At 43.1% G+C, this 20,043-nt stretch overlaps 1 protein-coding gene across 1 annotated transcript in view; it reads left to right on the top strand.

The window, feature by feature from the left end:
- Positions 1-20,043, top strand: part of hsf4 (heat shock transcription factor 4) — a 64,103-nt gene that overhangs the window by 17,696 nt on the left and 26,364 nt on the right. Inside the window, exon 3 of the mRNA XM_043707536.1 lies at positions 17,788-17,915. Within this exon, the coding sequence (XP_043563471.1) occupies positions 17,788-17,915 (128 nt within the window). The remainder of the gene's footprint in view (positions 1-17,787; positions 17,916-20,043) is intronic.

The raw sequence follows: 20,043 nt of genomic DNA, 5'->3' as shown, positions 1-20,043 counted from the left end.
CCTTGAATATTCATTTCCCAGGCCCTGTCCACTTGAAGCCACGTCTCAGTTATCCCCACAATATCGTATCTGCCAATTTCCAAAAGAGCCTCAAGCTCATCCATCTTATTTCTAATGCTTCGTGCATTCATGTATAGTATTTTTAATTTGTTACTGTTCTCACCCTTCCCATCAACTCCTATTTTACTCAACCTTACAGCATGATCCCGTTGAGTTTCTGCTTCATTGATACAGTTGTCTTTCTTGACTTCCCTTGTTCTAACTTTCCCTTCAATTTCCTTCTTAAACATCCAGTTTGTCCCCTCTCCCCCGCTACTTAGTTTAAACGTAGCTGTATTGCATTAGCAAACCTGCCTGCCAGAATGCTGGTCCCTAACCTATTCAGATGCAAACCGTCTCTCTTGTAGAATTTATGCTTGCCACAAAACATACCCCAGTGATCCAAGAATTTAAATGCTTGCTTCCTGCACCAGTTCCCCAGCCACACGTTCAAGTCCATTATCTCCCTGTTTCTGGCCTCACCAGCCCGAGGAACTGGAAGCAAACCGGAGATAACCACCTTAGACGTCCTGCTTTTCAGCCTTCTTCCTAGTTCTCTGAAGTCCTGCTTTAGTATGTTCCTCCTCTTCTTCCCGAAATCATTTGTGCCACCTCTGGCTCTTCACCTCGTCCTTGAGGATTTCCTGCACTCTGTGATGTCTTTAACCCTGGCACCAGGAAGGCACCACACCATCCTTAAGTCCCGTCTGCTGCCACAAAAACCCCGGTCAGTTCCTCTCACTATGGAGTCTCCTATTACCACAGCTCATTGTTGTAAGGACTGTAAAGTCTGATTTGTAAAATTCAGGACAACATCCTTGAATAAATAGAAGAAGTTTAAATTCAGACACCCTTAATGGTGAGTCACTCTCAATAGGATTAAACCTGCAGTACCAATTCTGCGACCCCACCCCCCCAAACCTGTAAACCATAGGTGGCGTTGGAAACCCTGCCTCACTAAATTCACCTGAACACACTGCGTAATTTCAGAAAAAAACAGAATTTTTGTCTTCAACTTCTGTTGCAGGTTCTGCTCTTTCACTTCTACTCCTTCTGTTTATATGCCTGTGACCAGGTTTTACATAAATAGGGTGGTTCTGGATTTGGAGAATTGCATAGAAGTTACAACACAATCAGGTCATTAAGTCCAATCCACTTGCAACAAGAATCCTAATTTGGTGTACCTCACTATGTACCAAAATCCTATTACTCCCCTTCTCGTTCCTAGGCCCTAAAGTCTAGAATTCCCTCCCTAAATATCTCCACCCCTCTGTCTCATCTGTCTTAATATCTTCATAGATGGCTCCTTTTCAAATGTTGTTACAACATTGAAGATGCTATATAAAGATAAATTGTTGTTGTTTCTTCCATCACCTCTCTTCCCTGTTTTAAAATGTCACACGAATCAGTAATTCCCTCTGTGTATCTCTCATTCTGCTGCCGAAACTTGGTTGAATGGGAGATGGAATTCCCAATTGTGTATTGCAATAGATTTCTGCTGTAATACTGACAAAGTTACAGGAGCAGAGTGGGGGCAGTTCTGAGGAAACTTCTGGCCAAAGCTGCTGGAATTTAGAGATGATAATCCATATTTGAACCATGCATAATACAGTTACCAGTGCTTCAGGATGTGTTGTCTGCAAAACAAATTAGATTTAAGATGCATTACTTAACTGAATAAATCTTGGAGTTTGCTGAAAGTGTTCATTGTATTGAGGCCATTTCCAATGCCATACCATGGGATCTGATCTGTCATAGATGATAAGCTATCATTGATGACTTCAAAAATAGTCTTTTTTAAAACACAACCATATCATAATGCGCAGTCAGGGCTGGCCCTGTGATATACAGTGGAGGTTCATGGAGAGCTCTTGAAATATCATTTTTTTAAAATATATTTGTATTGAAAATAGATTTTTTTTAATATTACAACAAATACAAAACCATACAAAGAACACAAAAGTAAAAATAAATCCAAACCTACCCTCATGTATAAATATATATAGAAAAATATATAATAAAAAACCCAACTAACTATTTAGCTAAAATAATAACCAACAATAAACTAATAGGTAGTAATAACTCAACTCAGCCCAACAAGACACTCATACGTTCACAGTTACTCCTCCCTGGATATTAGACTCTGAAACCTCAGTCGTTATGGTTATATAAAAGCCCTTGTTAGTGTGGCAGATAAACCTGTATGCAGGCATTCCAAAGAGGGCTGCCAAGTCTTATAGAAATTCTCAGCTTTGTGGTGTACCATACTTGTGAGCAAATCCAAGGAGATATGCTCCATAGCAATCTTCCGCCAACTCGACAGGCCTGGGGGGTTTTCTGATACCCAACCTAGCAAGATATTCTTTTCTTGCGCAGAAAGTGAGGATATTGAAAAATGTTTTTCTTATGCGCATCTGCAGGAAGCACATTGGTCAGGCCCAGAAGAAGAGAGATCGGGTCCTTCTCCACCTTTACACCCAAAATCCTCTCCATTTCACCTGCCACAGCACTCTAGTATGTTTGAAGCCTACCACAAGACCAGAGACAATGGGTAAGAGTGCCCGTATAGACCTTGCACTTGGAACATGCTGAAGATACCTCTCGTTTTAACTTTGACAAACGGTCCGGAGCCAAGTGGACCCTGTGGAGAATCTTCAACTGTAAAGCATGTGTCCTATTGCAAATTGATATCTTTCTTGCGTTTTCCCAAATATCTTCCCATGCCTCTGAAGAAACTTCAACAGCCAGCTCTCTCTCCCACACCCTGCAGAGTTGATCAAACTCATCTAAGGGGGCACCCTCCCAACTGATGATATAAAGTACTGACAGAAAGTGTACTCTTAGCACTGAGAACCCTCCCCTCTATGTTGGATTTGTCGGGATCAATCAAGTGTTTTTTTTAATAAAATCCCTAACTTGAATGAAATCCCTGTTAGATAGCTCATATTTCAGTGCTAACTGCTCGAAGGATAAAATTGTGTCTCCCTCAAATAAATTCACCCAAACAAGACACACCCCTAGATACCCAATGTTTGAATCCCGAATCTAACATCCCCGGCTAAAAACCTGGCATATCCACTATAGGTGTGAGAGAAGATATTTTGTCAGTATTATTCCCTCTGTCGAATTGCCCTCCATGCTTTAACAGTATAGATAACTATTGGGTTATGGCAGTATTCCCTAACTGTCCTCACGTTGTCCAGAAACAGCAAGATAGGATTGGGCCACTTTGCCTGGGAGGCTTCGATATCTAATCATATTGAAAGAGGGTCCCCACAGGCCCAATCATTCACATAGGATAAAAGCGAGCTTAGGTAGCTTTTAATGTCCAGAAGGTCCACTCCCCCCCCCAATCTGTGAGGCAGTTGCAGTTCAGCTAACTTAATGAGGGGCTGCTAAAAGAGCTAAACCAGCCATGCAGCCTCCTGAATGTTTGCTTATGAAAATCAAGGGGAGCATCCGTATAGGGTATAACAAACGGGGGAGGATATTCATCTTAAGTGCTATCAAACCCAGCCATGAGACTGGAAGTGCTTCCCGTCTTTGAAGGTTTTGTTTGATTTTGTCAAATAATTGGACAAAATTGGCTTTGAAGTCCGATCCAGAACTGGAGTAATGAATATTCCCAAATATACAAAACCTCCCTGTGACCACTTAAATGGGAATCAATCTTCGCCCTCAAGACCTAGCACCTTCATAAGACCACGCATAGGCATAGCCTCTGATTTTGCAAGATTAATCTTGAACCCCGAAAAGACGCCAAATGCGAAGCACTGAAACTGCTGGATTTGACAAAAGAAAATTAGGACATTGTCCGTGTACAATGAAATCTTATGTAATTTTGACCCCACTTCTGGAGTTGGTATATTGGGATCCCCAAGAATAGTCTCTGCCAATGGTTTAATCACCAACGTAAAAAGCAGTGATGAAAAGGGACAGCCCTGCTGGCTGCCTCTAAAATTGTTAAAATTGCTTGATCGTACTCCATTGGTGATGCCTGCAGTGAGAGGTTCACTGTAGAGAACCTTTACCCATCTTACAAAGACTTCACCCAAGCCAAACCGCTCCAGAGTATAGAAAAGGTGCGTCCACTCAACTCGGTCAAGTGCCTTCTCTGCCTCTAGAGAAGTCGCTAATCTCTATATTGACTGTGTTGACATGTTTGAATTACATTCAGCAGCCTCCTAACATTATTGGAGGATCTGCAGCCCTTTATGAAGCCAGCCTCGTCCTCTTTAACAATAGAAGATAACACAGTCTCCAGCCTTATCGCAAGAGGCTTAGAGAGGATTTTAAAGTCCACATTTAAGAGTGAAATGGGCCTTTACAAAGCAAAGTCCTCCAGGACCTTCCCTTTTTTTTTAAGAATAAGTGAAATATTGGCCTCTCTCAGAGATGGTGGGAGTCAATCATGGCTGTATGAGTTATTAAACATATTGAGCATTGGGCCCGGCAGCATGTTTATAAATTCCTTATAGAATTCACTGGGAAGTCCATCAGGACCAGGCACCTTTCCAATCTGAAGCTGCTTCACAGCCTCCTGCACCTCTTGCTCTGATAACGGGGCATTGAGAAAGGACTGTTGTTCAGGGGTCACACTCACGAGCACCAGATCCTTAAAAAAAAAAAATCCATTTTGGCCCACCCCTCCTCACAACCCTCAGATTAGTATAACTTAAAGTAAAATCTCTGGAGTGCCACTTAAATCTTTTTGGAGTCGCATGTTAGGTTCCCAGACCCTTCCCCAATCGACGTAATGGCTTGAGGGGCACTCCTTTTCCTGGTGAGATATGCTACGTATTTGTCTGGCCTGCCACCATGCTCATATAGCCATTGCTTTGCAAAAGTAAGCTCCTTCTTTGCTGTCTGCGTGATCGTGGAATTCATTGCAGACCGCAGCGCCGTAATCCTCTGTAGCTTGACCAATGAGGGCCTGTCAAAGTAAGCCTTCTCGGCTGCCTTCAACTGTGCTTCGAGGAGCCGTTGCTGCTCACCCTTCTGCCACTTCCTACTGGCAGAGTAGGAAATAACTAACCCCCTGGCATAGGCTTTGGCAGCTTCCCAAAGGATGGATGGGCTACTAACTGAGCCTGAGTTAATTTCTCAGAATGCCTGAAATTCCTGGAGAAATACTCCACAAACTTATTATCCTTGAGGATAAAGGGATCCATTCAGCAGTACCTCGAACCCACTGTAACATCCGTAACCTTAACCAACAGGTATACTGGAGCATGATTGGATATGGTAATATTACCAATCGTACACGATGTCACCAAGTCCAGGAGTGCTACAGGGGTCAGAAAATAAAACATCAATCCTGGTGTGACATTTGTGCGGATTGGAAAAAAAAATCCCTGCCTGTAGGGTGGAGATGTCTCCAGACGTCCACCAATCTTAACACCACACACCGATCCACTAATTGTTAAGTTTGTACAGAGGGTATTGGGGGGCCTTTGGGCAACCTTTCTATTGTGGGATCCATGAGACAGTTAAAATCTTCCCCGATAATGATATGCCGGGACCCAAGACTGATAAGTTTAGAAAACGCATCTACCAGAAATTTGAAAGGAGGAGCTGGAGGGAAACAAACATTTAAAACACCACATTCTTCCACATTTATCAGGGCTTTGAGAATTATAAACCTCCTGTGTGTGTCTTTAACACACTCTAGTAACTTAAATGGGAGATTCCTCCTAACCAATATAGCCACTCCCCTACTTCTGGTATTAAATGATGAAAAGTAAACCCAATCAAAGCCATTCTGTTTCAAATGCTCCCTATCATCCAAGTGTGTCTCTTGTAACAAAGCAATATCCATCTTCTCCTTTCTAAGACTCAAAAGTACCTTCTTCCTCTTAATCGGTGAGTGATTCCCCACGATGTTCCAGGTACACCATTTAATTAAGTCATTAGCCATAACCTTCTGCAGTAATATTTAAATTCCAGAGAGGAGGAACTCGAACCACAAATTGCTGAGCCTTAGTGTCACATGATCCATTGAACATAAAAACTGCATATACTAAAACCACTACATTGAACAAACTTACAAAGCTATCAAAGATTATATATAACAAAAACTAAAAAACAAACCAACATATAAAGCACCAACAGTGCTGAATAGGGGAACTCACCCCCTGCCCAAAGGGGGCAACTACCCATCCCAAACTGCCTTAAGTAGGCATCTAGCCATCCCAACTTGAGCTACACCACAAACACAAGCAGAAAATAAAGTAAATGTACCATGGAATAGCAATATGAATAAAGAAAAAAGGGGTAAATACCCCAACCATCCTCTGGTGTGACTTAACTTAGAAATTGAAAGTACACATCTCAAACACTGCCAAACATAGTTTAAACCAAATTATTATCAATTAGAAAAAGGAAAAGAAAAGCTCCAAATGGGCTTCCTGTATTTTTTTAAAAAAAGACATGACATACCCAAGCAACACTACTCCTTCTGCATACTAAATTGTTCAGATTAGGTTAATTTGTCTGCAAAGTCTGTTGCCTTCGACATGTCAAAGAGATGTACGGATCCATCTAAGGGGATCTGAAGCACTGCTGGATACCTCCGAGAGTACGGATCTCGAGCTCCCTCAGTCTTCTCTTGACACTATCAAAGGATTTTCTTTTCTGGATCACTGCCACTGAAAAGTCCTGGAAGAACATGATCTTAGAACCTTCGTACATTAGGGCCTTCAGATCCTTCCCCTAGATTCTGGAAGCCTTCATGATTTTTCTCCTTATCTCTATAATGATGAAACCGCGCCGAGAGGATGAGGACATTGGTCCAGACCTGACCTCCACGCCATGACCTGGTGATCCCCCTCGATATTCAAGCTTCTTAAACCAGCCTCCAAGTTAAGGAATTTCGGCAACCAGTCCTCAAATTCCTCCAGCTGCTCACCTTCCTTACCCTCAGGCGGACTGATGATCCGATTATTTTTTTCTCCTGCCCCTGTTCTCAAGATCATCCACTTGGTCACGCTAATTATGGACTTGCGTCTCTGGGGCTTGGATCCTATCCTTGGAGGAACTGGTATCAGCTTCCACCGCTGTGACTCTGTGTTCAACCTCATCTGCCCTTTTTATCAGGTTTCCCAGCTGCTGTTCATGTTTCTGCAGCATGATAGAGATCAGAGCCAACTTCTCCTCTATCTGCTCACCCAACATCTCGCGAGGTTTCGTGAGCTCATTCACCAGGGCCCAGTAAGTAATCAAGTCTGAGGCTCCTGCAGGCTGGATGTTCCTCCTCCCTTCTTTGGCATCTCTGGACTGCAAAAACGCAGTAAACTAATTTTCCACAGTTTCCTGGGACTCCATGACCTTTCCAGAGTCCCAGGCTATCGCAATGGTCCGGGTTGGGCGAGTTAGAAGTTTGTCTTGCTCGCGCTGCAGTGCGGAGCTCTGCAATATGATCATCCTAGATCACTGCCATACTGGATCTGCTCAAAAATACTATTTTAAGTTGGAAAGTGTGTACTTTTCAGAAGCATGCAACTGGTGTTACAGTATTTTGGCTGTGCTGGAAGCTAGTTTCTGTGGAAGAGAGCAGATGATGTTTTGGCTGTTGTCTTTGATCCTGTGAAGAGTTGCTGCAAGAATCTAGACTATTTTTAACTGGAACTGATCAACCACTTTCGTGGTTGTAGTGCTTTACTTACTTTTCATCATCACCGTCATATGTTTCCAGAGTTCAAAGTTGTCTGCTCTTCCCAGCCTTTACGTTTATTGGTGGTCGTGCTTTCTCTTTGCACCTGGCAAGTTAGGTTTCATTGACCCCTGACAAGCTTAATTTCCTCTTTAAGGAACTGATTTTACTGCTTTGCTTTCATAGTCACACATCTGCTATTTTGTAACTCGAGTTCATTATTCCTTCAGGTTCATGCGGCTTGATCTCAGTTCCTCTTCTAGTTTTACTGGACAACCTCTTTGATTCAAACGTCTTCACTCCTTTCCTATTGATCATGACATCTGATTCTGATCAATCCTTAGCTGCTGTCCCAGCCCAAGTAACGTTCCCATCTTCTGCCTGATCTTCCTTTCTACTTCTGACTCTGAATGTTGTTACTTGTGACTCTGTGCTCAACAACAACTTTGGATTGCATTGCACTGTCCACAGAGAGGACCATGAAATTGAAGAGAATTAAAGGCGACTTATGAAGAGAGATGGATTGATGTGAGAGAGAGAGATACTTCAGAGATTAGTTAACGGAATAGCAGAATTGCTAATATGTCTTGATTCTCTGTCTTGTCCAAGAAATTCATTTTTCCATAAGAACTACTTGTACTTATTGTTTGGCCCCAGAATTCTTTGATTATTTGCTAACACAGATTGGGCACCTTCATCTGGTCACTGTTGCATTGGAAGCTTTTGATGTTTTCTCCTTCGAAACTTACCCCGGGGGTCACATGACTATGGAAAATCAGAGGATACAATGCATTTTTTCTAAACATCCCCACTTTTTTTACATAACTTGTTGCATGTACTTACATTTGTGATTCCAAGTTACCCAGTATACATGGCCAATAACAAAAATATCATTTATAACCAAAACAGTGTTTTAACTCTTGTTTGCCATACTTTCTTTCATCTCTGCACCTGCACTGGATACGTACACCATCTTTAAATCAAGCAGATATTCTGGTGGAATGCATGTGCATTGTTATTGGCTGTTGACCTGATATCTGACTATTCTGGAGATAATTTTCTTTTAACAGGGGAATGTAATTCCTTTGGTGAGTGTTAATACCATTGTAACTGTTGATGTTGATCTGTTGTCCTTTTTGTGGAACGTGAATCGTAGAATCCCTTACAGTGTGAAAACAGACCATTTGGCCCGACAAGTCCACACCGATCCTCCGAACAGTATCCCACCCAGACCCATTCCCTACCCCATTACTGTCCACTTACCCCTGACTAATGCACCTAACCTACACATCCTTGAACACTATGGACAATTTAGCATGGCCAGTTCTCACAATCTGCACATCTTTGGATTGTGGAAGGAAACCGGAGCACCTGGAGGAAACCCACACAGACTCGGGGAGAATGTGCAAACTCCACACAGATAGTCCGCCCAAGGCTGGAGTTGAACCTGGGTCCCTGGCGCTTTGAGGCGGCAGTGCCAACCACTCGGCCACGGTGCTGCCCACCATGATCCAGAGATGGATGGCTGATATGTTTTCTGGTTCAGTTGGGGGCATCACATCTTCCTCATCAGCTCTCTGCAGTGAAGGAGCAGGGTCTACATATATGTTTAAGATTGTGACAATATCGCTGGTTATCCATATTCACTACATACAATTGAGGTGAGACAAATTGCTATATGGCTGACTCTTGTTGAACATGTTGAATGTTTGCACTCTGACAGGCTGTCCAATTTTCATCACTGTCTCATGCTGTCTGTGTTGACACTCTTCTAGTGAAATGGAAATGCCATTTGTGTCCATTTGTGTGTCCTGAATGGCATCCAGAATGTAGTTACATCACTTTCATCCAGCTTCGCTTGCTAGTTGTTATCTTTCGCATTGTGGGTGGGAATAACTTTTGAGACTGGAAGAAGTTCAAATTCTGATTCATACCTCCCTTGATTTCCATAGCAACGTGATCCCTACCATCCTGACTCACCCAGTAATTCAGAGTGTCAGACTCCTCTTTCTTGCTTGTTTTTGTTTTGAAACATAGCTGGCTCTCTCACTGCTCTCAATCCACCATCACAATTTTATTTGTACACTTGTGACATCATATCTCATGTAAAATGGCCTCACCTTCTAAGATCAAAACTATGCCCCACGATCTGAATGACTCTTTATCATGGCAGTTATTCCATCTGCTCAATAATGTCAGTACTTCACTCCGAAGACACTTTGAGATTAAGTTGCCAATACCAATTGTATGAAACCTGTTTGTCAGATAAAGACAGCTATTGCTGAGGGCAAGCATTGGTACTGAGAAAGAGCTTTCATTGCAGTGTAAAATTTTTAATCTTTGTCATCAAACATACTGAAATAATTTCAAAAACCATGTGTCAAAAAAAAGGCCAATTTTACGTGGAAGTTAAAATGTTTCAGCTGTGGGGAGACACTGAATAGGCTGGGGGTGTTTTCCCTGGCATGTCAGAGGCTGAGGAGAGACCTTACCAAGGTTTATACAATCATGAGGGGCATGGATAGGATAAATAGACCGGGTCTTTTCCCTGGGGTGTGGGAGTTTAGAACTGGGGGGGCTTAGGTTTAGGGTGAGAGGGAAAAAGTTAAAAATGGGACCTGTGGTGCATGCACGGAATGAGCTGCCAGAGGAAGTGGTGGAAGCTGATACATTTACAGCATTTAAAAAGGCATCTGGATGGGTATATGAATAGGAAGGTTTAAAGGGATATGGATCAAGTGCTGACAAATGGGACTAGATTAATTTTAGGATAATTGGTCAGCATGGACAAGTTGGAATCAAGGGTCTGTTTCTGTGCTGTACATCTCAATGACTTTGACTCTAAATGACAAATTCTTATCTGGGACTAATGAGATGTATGAGAAGAGAAAGTCTTTTGACTGTCATGTATCTTATGTTTCACATTGAAGCAATATTGTTTGCTTAAGTACTATGTGATAAAGGGATAATTTGCATACATTTCCATATTTATAATTTAGAGCCAAATAATTAGTTGGACCCAACTATGACATTCTTCCTACAAATAGGTTTTGATTATATGTACAATGGATGAGTTTTGGTTGACGTTCAGGACAAATAAGGATGTGTTTCTGACCCTTTTGAGTGAGAGGTCGTGGCCCTAAATCTTCTCTTTAGTGATGCGTTGATCTTCTGTTTACTAGTTTAGGCTCAGTAGGGATTGCAGGGCTGTGGCAAATCATAAGGTACAATGCATTGAGATGAAGTAGGATGTATTTCCGGAAGATGAGAGTCCAAGCTAACTAGTAAAGCTTTTGCTCCCACCAGTCACTCAGTTAATTCACCAGTGAGACTTTGTTTTGTCTGTTCCTGACTCATCTCCCAAGGTCTCCTGGTTGGCCTGTCATTGTCTACATGCTGAAGGCTTCAGCTCACCCTCCACTTCTTTGCTGCTATTCTGTATCAAATCTCATCAAACATCATGCCTTTACATTCTGAAGTGCATTGACTCCCAGTTTTCAAAAGCCTCCAATTTTTAAATGATCATTCCCATTATAAATCCCTCCATGATCTTGCCCTTCCCTTCTACAGTGATTTCCTTCAGCCTCTACCCATCTCAAGGACACTTGTCTGCTGAAACAGAGCCACCTGTGTCCACTAGAAACCATCCCCTATTAGAGCTGGACAAATCTACATGCAGGAGATCAAAATCATTGACTCCTGTACTGGAGAAACATATTGATTTGAAGTAACTGGCTGGTATCCCGTCACCAAGAAACCCTTTATTTAACACGTGTAAAGTCCAGCTCCCTCGGAGACAGCTCTGTGTCAGGATGTTTGACACTCTTCTTTATATCAATCAGCCAGGGTTCCCCGATGGGACCAGATTAACAGCCTCAGTCAGGGAACTCCTATTCTTAGGCCCACTTGGCTGACGACGTTCCAATCACTAATTCACCCCACACCCTGAGTCTGAGGATGTGGGCTGGTCCTTCTTTTTTTTTTGTTCTGTAGCTTTTCCTGGGATGTTTTAGCCCTGGATCAGGTTTCTCCAACTGTGCCTCGGATAACAGGCAGCATGTAGTGCACGTTAGATTAGATTACATTACATTACAGTGTGGAAACAGGCCCTTCGGCCCAACAAGTCCACACCGACCCGCCGAAGCGCAACCCACCCATACCCCTACATTTGCCCCTTACCTAACACTACGTCAATTTAGCATGGCCAATTCACCTGACCTGCACATCTTTGGACTGTGGGAGGAAACCGGAGCACCCGGAGGAAACCCACGCAGACACGGGGAGAACGTGCAAACTCCACACAGTCAGTCGCCTGAGGCAGGAATTGAACCCGGGTCTCAGGCGCTGTGAGGCAGCAGTGCTAACCACTGTTCCACCGTGCCGCCCACTAGCCCGTTAGCTCCCCTCTTGCTCCATTTGCGAGTTTGCAGCTTTCATATGGTCCATGTCTTTGTTCAGGACCAACACACTGACCCAAAATTTAGATATCACTGGACCTGTCCTTACGTCAACCATGTGTCTTACCCATGCACGGCCATTCCCATGGTTCCTATACCAGATTTGGTCCCTTGAAATAAACTCTCTCTCTCGCTTCGTGGAGTCCGCTGTCCCACATTGTTGTTCCTGATGCTATTTCTTTCATGCACACATGTCACACCCCCAGGTCTGTGAACATCAGATTTAAACTGGAGCAGTGTCTTCTCCCCATTAACAACACTGCTGGATCTATCCCTGTAGTTGCCTGAGGAATATCCTATAATCAGGTAGGAACTAGGATAGTTTGGGTAAACCTGCGCCCACACCTCCTCCCTCACTTCCGTCCAAGGCCCTAAAGGAGCCTTTCACATCCATCAAAGTTTTACCTGCACATCCACCAGTATCATTTATTGTATCTGTTGCTCCCGATGCGGTCTCCTCTACATTGGGGAGACTGGACGCCTCCTAGCAGAGCGCTTTAGGGTACATCTCCGGGACACCCGCACCAATCAACCACACCGCCCTGTGGCCCAACATTTAAACTCTCCCTCCCACTCTGCTTCCTGGTCAATGTGCAAGGTGGCCTTGGCTCCTTTGATAGTCCCCAGACCTTCCTGAAAAATGTCCGGGTACTTAACTAGGACTTCAGTCAGGCAGACTTTTCCTAGTCAATAAATGTTGACCCTGTCTAGTTAATCTCTCTCAACCGGTTTTGCCCTATTAAGCTTGGGTCCGAGCCTTTTACAGCAATCCGTGGTATCCAAAACAGCTGCTTCTCACATGAGACTGGAACTGAAGATGTACCTTTAATCTGTAAATGTTCCTCGGTATAGATACTCAGTCTCGCACAAACTTAAGGGTTGGCGTCCAGAGTGAATTTTGTTAAACACTCATTCTGCGATCTCTGAAACAGATGCACTAGTAACCACCACCTTAGAACTGGGTGGCCATCCAACCAAACATTTTGGTTCTGATTTGGATGTTGCTATAAAATGTAAATGTCCCAAACCAGATGTAGGTGGGCTTTCCAGGGTGTGCACTCAACTGGATACTGGCCTCTTGAGTTCTCTTAATTCAGGTCCAGTTGGACCCTTTTGCTGGCTTGAGACCACATAATTTGAAGCAACTACAATGGCTTGTCAGCCCGAATCATGAAGAAGATTTTAACTGTTTGGCCAAGGGCTTGGTTTTGTTTTGGGGTTTTCAATGGGTTAACCTAGAGTCCCCGTGGTCAGGATATGTCTTGAGTGAGGCTGTGCAATTGCCTTTACAGAAGTGCTTTTCCCCAAGCTCAGTCAGACTGGTGAGGATGTCCATTTCTGTCAGAATACCCTGCAACTCACATGCTCCACGTACTCCAATGATAAAGCCAGTTGTAGTGCCCGTCTGAAGTTCTGCTGGACTTCAGCTGGTAGGCAGTTTTGCATGGTTGTATCATTAATTCCACATATCAAACAGGGTCTCAGCATCTCATTAAGGGTTACACCGAAGTCACATGCCTCTGCTAGTCATCTTAACCAAGTCAAAAATCCCAATTCTGATTCCCCTAGTTCTCAAATTGCCGGGTGTAGTCAATAGTGTATCAGAATTAGAAACGACTTGGTTGTAATATTCCTTAACTCATTCCATCAACTCTTACCTCCGGGAAAGTTAGGTTTCTAATAACTGAAAGAGCTGTGGGCCCACAAGCTGTCAGGAGAATTACCCATTGCTTTTTATCTGCCCCAAAGCCATTTGCCCAGAAAAAAGTAAGACATTCTTTCCACGTATTGGGCCTAGTCTTTGATGGCAGGATCAAACAAGTCAAGTTTCCCAACTAATGGCAGGATGCCAGAAGTGCTTTCCCCAACTTAGATGACTTTTGTTTGGGTGAATTTCTTCAGGATCATCCGTCACTCTCATTGCCAGTGAAATAACTCCACAGAGACCAGTATCCCATCACCAAGTCATCCTTTATTTACATGATGGAAGTCCTTGACACAGAACCAGTTGTCAGAGTGAACAGGATGCCTGTTCTATACCCTACACAGACAAGAAGCAAAACTAATGTCATTTACAAATACCTTGCGAGAACTGTAACAAATAATACCTTAGACAAACAGGCAGAAAACTAGCCACAAAAAGACATGACCCACTCTCACTAGTATCCTTACATACAGATGAGGAAGGACACCACTTTGACTGGGACAACACATCCATCCTAGGACGAGTCAAACAGAGACACACATGGGAATTTCTAGAAGCATGGCATTCCAACCAGAACTCCATCAACAAACACATTGACTTGGATCCCATTTACCACCCCCTGAGAAAAATAACAGGAAATCACATCACCACAGCAAATGATGGCAGCACAGGAAATGATATCACCAACCCAAGGAAACCTAAACACATAAATAGAACGCGAGTCATACCACCAGTGCTTCATCCGGAGGCTCACTGATGTTACCTAGTATGGTGACAAAACATCTGAAAATGAACCTTCCAGCTGAGCAAGCAAACCTACACTCAGTGGTTAGCACTGCTGCCTCACAGCACCAGGGTCCCAGGTTCAATTCCAGTCCTGGGCGAATGTCTGTGTGGAGTTTGCACATTCTCCCCCTGTCTGCGTGGGTTTCCTCCAGGTGCTCCAGTTTCCTCCCACAATCCAAAGATGTGCAGGTCAGGTGAATTGGCCATACTAAATTGCCCGTAGTGTTAGGTGCATTAGTCAGAGGGAAATGGGTCATTGTGGATTGCTCTTCGACAGGTCGGTGTGGACCTGTTGGGCCGAAGGGCCTGTTTCCACACTGTAGGGAATCTAATCTAATCTACATCTAGAACCTCAACCTGAGATACAAATCTTGTCAAAATTTGCTAATTCCTGTTTATATCTGTCAGTCAGGTCTCCCTGATTGGAGCTGTTAACCTTGTCCAATCAGAGAACTCATTTTCTGTAAGGTCCACCTGGCTGACCTCATAGCAATTACAGTCATGATCAATGTAGTGATTGCAATATGTGTAACCTGCTGCTGAATATGTATTGTGTTGGTATAAACTGGAGTAATTTCCAAAAGCTTTTGTACGTGTAGCTTAACAATAAGGAGGCCTGTTTTTACTCACTCATGGGACATGAGTATCGTTGGCTGGCCAGGATTTATTGCCTGTTTCCTAGTGGCCCTTGAGAAGGTAGTGGTGAGCTGTCGTCTTGATCTGCAGTCCATGTGCTGTAGGTAGAGCCACAATGTTGTTTGGGAGGTAGTGACAAAGTGATAATGTTACTGGATCAGAAATCCAGCATTCTAGGCTAATGCTCTTGAGATTACAGGGATTGGAGGATTTGAGCTATAGGGAGAGGCTGAATAGGCTGCTTTCCCTGGAGCATCGGTGGCTGTGGGGTGACCTGTTAGAGGTTCATAAAATCAGAAGAGGCCTGGATAGGATAAACAGACAAGGTATTTTCCCTGGGATAACTAGACGGCCTAGGTTTCAGGTGAGAGGGAAAAGATATAAGAGGGGCAACATTTTCACACAGAGGGTGGCGTGTGCATGGAATGAGCTGCTTGAGCAAATGGTGGAGACTGGTACAATTGCAACATTTAAAAGGCATCTGGATGCGTATATGAATAGGAAGGGTTGAGGGGGATTTGGGCCAAGTGCTGGCAAATGGGAATAGATTAGATTAGGATATCTGGTCGGTTGGACCGAAGGATCTGTTTCAGTGCTGTACATCTCTTTGACTCTATATGGGTTTGAATCCTACCATGGTCGTTGGTGAAATTGGAATTCAGTAAAATCCTAGAATTAAAAGGCAGGACCAAATTCAGTATTGTCGATGATTGTAAAAAGTCCAGTCTAGCTCATTATCATGTGATTTGAATCTTAACTGCATTCTACATTGGTTCAGAGAGCCAAGCAGTTCCATGCTAGCCTTGCCTGTGATACCCACATCCCATGTGTGTGTTAAACAAGTGATTTTTCAGCATGGGAATAGTTGTACTGCGCAAGTCAATTACAATATTTCTTTCCTCGAGAAATGATTGATGTCAGGAGTAGAAAGTTCTGTTTGCCAACGTACCAAAGCTATTTTCTTGCTTCAGTGAGGCTGAAAATAAACCATTTTGAAATTGGTAACCATGGTCCCTGTGTCAGAAAACCTTCAGCGTATTTAATTCTTCACCTTCAATCAATCAAAACTGAACTGTATCCACATCTAATCACTCGGTTTATTTATCCTTCTGTTTTCAAACAAGGAAAGGTCTGTCCCATCATCCTTCATGTTCTCTCTATATGCTTTCCTGTTATACTTGGTGCTTTGTCCTGTTGCAGTTCTTTCCTTACTCCACCAACCAGGTCCCATTCACATTAAGGATAGATTTAAATTACAGTTCAAATAGTATTTTACAAAAAGTTAATTTGGGCAAATTCTTAAAAAGCCTAACTCGTAAAGCTGTAGTTAAATTTTGAAACCTGTAGAGATATAGATGTACTGCAGGATAGAGACCCTGTGGTCCAACTCCTCTGTGCTGACCAGATATCCTAACCTAATCTTGTCCCATTTGCCAGCATTTGGCCCATATCCCTCTGAACCCTTCCTATTCATATACCCATCCAAATGTCTTTTAAATGTTGTAATTGTACCCACCTCCGTCACTTCCTCTGGCTCCATACACGCACTATTCTCTTCATGAGAAAGTTGCCCCTTAAGTCCCTTTTAAATCTTTCCCTTCTTACCTTTCGCCTATGCCCCTTAATTTTGGACTCCTCTACCCTGGGGAAAAAGACGTTGGCTGTTTACCCTATCCATGTCCCTCATGATTTTATAAACCTCTGTAAGGTCACCCGTCAACCTCCGATGCTCCAGGTAAAATAGCCCCAGCCTTTTCAGCCTCTCCCTTTAGCTCAAATTCTTCAACCTTGGCAAGATCCTTAAAAATCTCTTCTGCACCCTTTCAAGTTTCATAGTGGTTAGCACTGCTGCCTTGCAGCGCCAAGGACCTGGGTTCGATTCCAACCTCGGGCAACTGTCTGCGTGGAGTTTGCACATTCTCCCCGTGTCTGCGTGGGTTTCCCCCGGGTGCTTCGGTTTCCTCCCACAGTCCAAAGATGTGCAGGTCAGGTGAATTGGCCATGCTAAATTGCCCGTAGTGAAAAGTGCATTAGTAGGGAGTAGGTCAGTGGGTCTGGGTGGGTTACTCTTCGGAGGGTCGGTGTAGATTTGTTGGGCCGAAGGGCCTGTTTCTGCACTGTAGGAAATCTAATCTAATCTAATCTAACATTTTTATCCCCACATTGAATTAAAGAAAGTGAATGATGATAGACGAATGTGCAATAGTTTAGAAGTTGATCCAATGGTTACATTCTGGAGTGAGATATTTGCCAGTGATTTTTCACACAACGTCACTATTGTACAGTCCAGGCACGGTTAAGTTGAGGTTCTTAACTGTTCGCGATTCAGAATCAGAAGGTAAAACCCCTTGGGTCATTCCACTGCATTGATCATTGCAAGTGATTACAAACTGACACAGGACGGTGGAGCAGAGTTGCTCGTCCTTTGAGATAACAGTAACAAAATGATTTAAAGACTCAAAGCCATTTCATTCAAGTAGAATTTTAATTCTCTTCTTCTTGTGTTTGGCCAGATGGTTTCCGGAAGGTGGTGAATATTGAACAAAGTGGTTTGGTGAAGCCGGAACGAGATGACACTGAATTCCAGCACTTGTATTTCCTGCGGGGTCAGGAGCACCTACTGGAACACATCAAGAGAAAGGTGGGACATTTCCCTCGCTCCCAAATCCTCCCCACCCCCCAGAACAACAGCAATCGGTACTCGGAGTTTGCATTCACATTAGACCAGCATCAAGCTCTTGTACAATGTGTTGTGGGAGAGGGTACACGTGGATATTCTTCAACTGATAGGTGGAAGAACCAAAATGTGATTTAGAATAATCTCCAGATGAAGGAATGAAAGATTTAAATGCAGTTTGAACTTGGTGTGAACCCACAGAGACTGTGACATTGGGATGGGACTGAGAAGTAGGGCGCTGGGGGGAGGGCTGTGGGGGATGTTGGGGAGGTGAACGCAGTTAGTGGGGTTGGGGTGATCTCCTGAAGATGGCAATGAAGGCATTCAGCTATGGTAATTGGAAATTGCCAGAATGTGTGCAAGGATTGGATACAAGACAGACAGACTGGACAAAGGGAGTTCCATGCTCTGTTTGACTTGTGTGATACCTGATTGGAGGTTATTGTATGAAGCCACTGAAGGAGAACATGGTGTTACTCATTGCCCTTAGGGAAATGTCTGATGGTGATTTTGACACCATTTGTTGTGTAAATAGGTTGGCTTAATCTAGTTTAGTTTGATCAGGCACTGAGACAGACTCCCTGTGAGTACTGTATGGCACCCAAGGCAGACAATACCTTAACCCTGCAGGAAAAGATTAATGTTTGAATACAGTGTGAAGTTTCATAATCCTGAATGTACATCAGAGGCAGGTAATGCCCACTGATGTCACTGCAGAAGCTTTTTATTCATGCTTATGTTTATTTCAATATAATGTTTGTTTCAAATTACAAATTCATTATTACAAATATTATATTTATTTCATTGTTGGACCTTTGAAGTGTGTAACAATTGACTTTCCAAATACTTCATTGATTTTAAAACTCTTTTTGGAATATCTGAGTGGACTGTGCACATTGTATAAATAATGAAGTTTGTGTCACATATAGATAGAGTGGTTAAAAAGATGTTTGGCGCACTTCATTGTTCGGTGCTTTGAGTATAGGAGTTGGGAAGTCATGTTGAGATTATACAGAACGCTGGTGAGGTCTCTTTTGGAATACTGTGTCAAATTCTGGTAGCCCAATTATAGTAAGGATATTATTAAACTGGAGAGGGTTCGGATCTCCAGCATCTGCAGACCTCACTTTCTCCTATAGGAGTTGGGAAGTCATGTTGAGATTGTACAGAACGCTGGTGAGGCCTCTTTTGGAATACTGTGTCAAATTCTGGTAGCCCAATTATAGTAAGGATATTATTAAACTGGAGAGGGTTCGGGAAAGAGTTACCAGGATGTTGTCAGGTATAGAAGGTTTGAGTTGTATAGAAAGGCATTTTCGCTGGAGCATAAGGGGATGAGAGGCGACCTTATAGAAGTTTACAAAATAATGAGGTGTATAGATATTAGTTGTATTTTCCCTAGGAAGGAGTATTTCAAGACCAAGGGACACATTTTTAAGGTGAGAGGAGAGAAATGTAAAAGAAGACCTGAAGGGCAAATGTTTTACACAGGGGGGGGTTCATTTTGGAATGAACTTCCTGAGGAAGTGGTGGATGTGTGCACAATTAAGTTTGAAAGACATTTGGATAAGGGTACATGAATAGGAAAGGTTTGAAGGGATATGAGCCAGGAGCAAACAGGTGGGACTAGTTCTGTTTGGGTTTATGTTTGGCATGGACTGGTTGGACCGAAGGGTTTGAATGATTCTATGACTCTGTCTTTCTTAGAATGTTGGGAACCTTCATGAGAAGAGGGGCAACAATTAAAGCCTGCACCGAACAATTAATGAATTACAAAAATACTGATCAAGTCCAGGTGTACCCAAATTGCAGCTTTGATTGCAATTGAACAACCTGACAATACAGGTTGCTATTTTAAAGAAAAGACACCATTTACGGAGAGCAAAGCAAATGAAGAAGTATTTTCTCAAGCTTTAAATGAAAAGCAGAATTCAAACAACATTTTCTGGGTCAGGATGGGTTGTGTTTAATGAGTATTTTGTCCCAAGATGGCTGTAATTTCAAAATGTTGGCTGCTCCTTGGTTCAGAGCTTAAAAATGAGTTGCTGGAAAACGCAGCAGGTCAGGCAGCATCAAAGGAACAGGAGAATTG

Source organism: Chiloscyllium plagiosum, chromosome 17, assembly GCF_004010195.1.
Source record: "Chiloscyllium plagiosum isolate BGI_BamShark_2017 chromosome 17, ASM401019v2, whole genome shotgun sequence".
Classification (NCBI taxonomy): domain Eukaryota; kingdom Metazoa; phylum Chordata; class Chondrichthyes; order Orectolobiformes; family Hemiscylliidae; genus Chiloscyllium; species Chiloscyllium plagiosum.
This window is presented reverse-complemented; position numbering and strand designations above follow the sequence as displayed.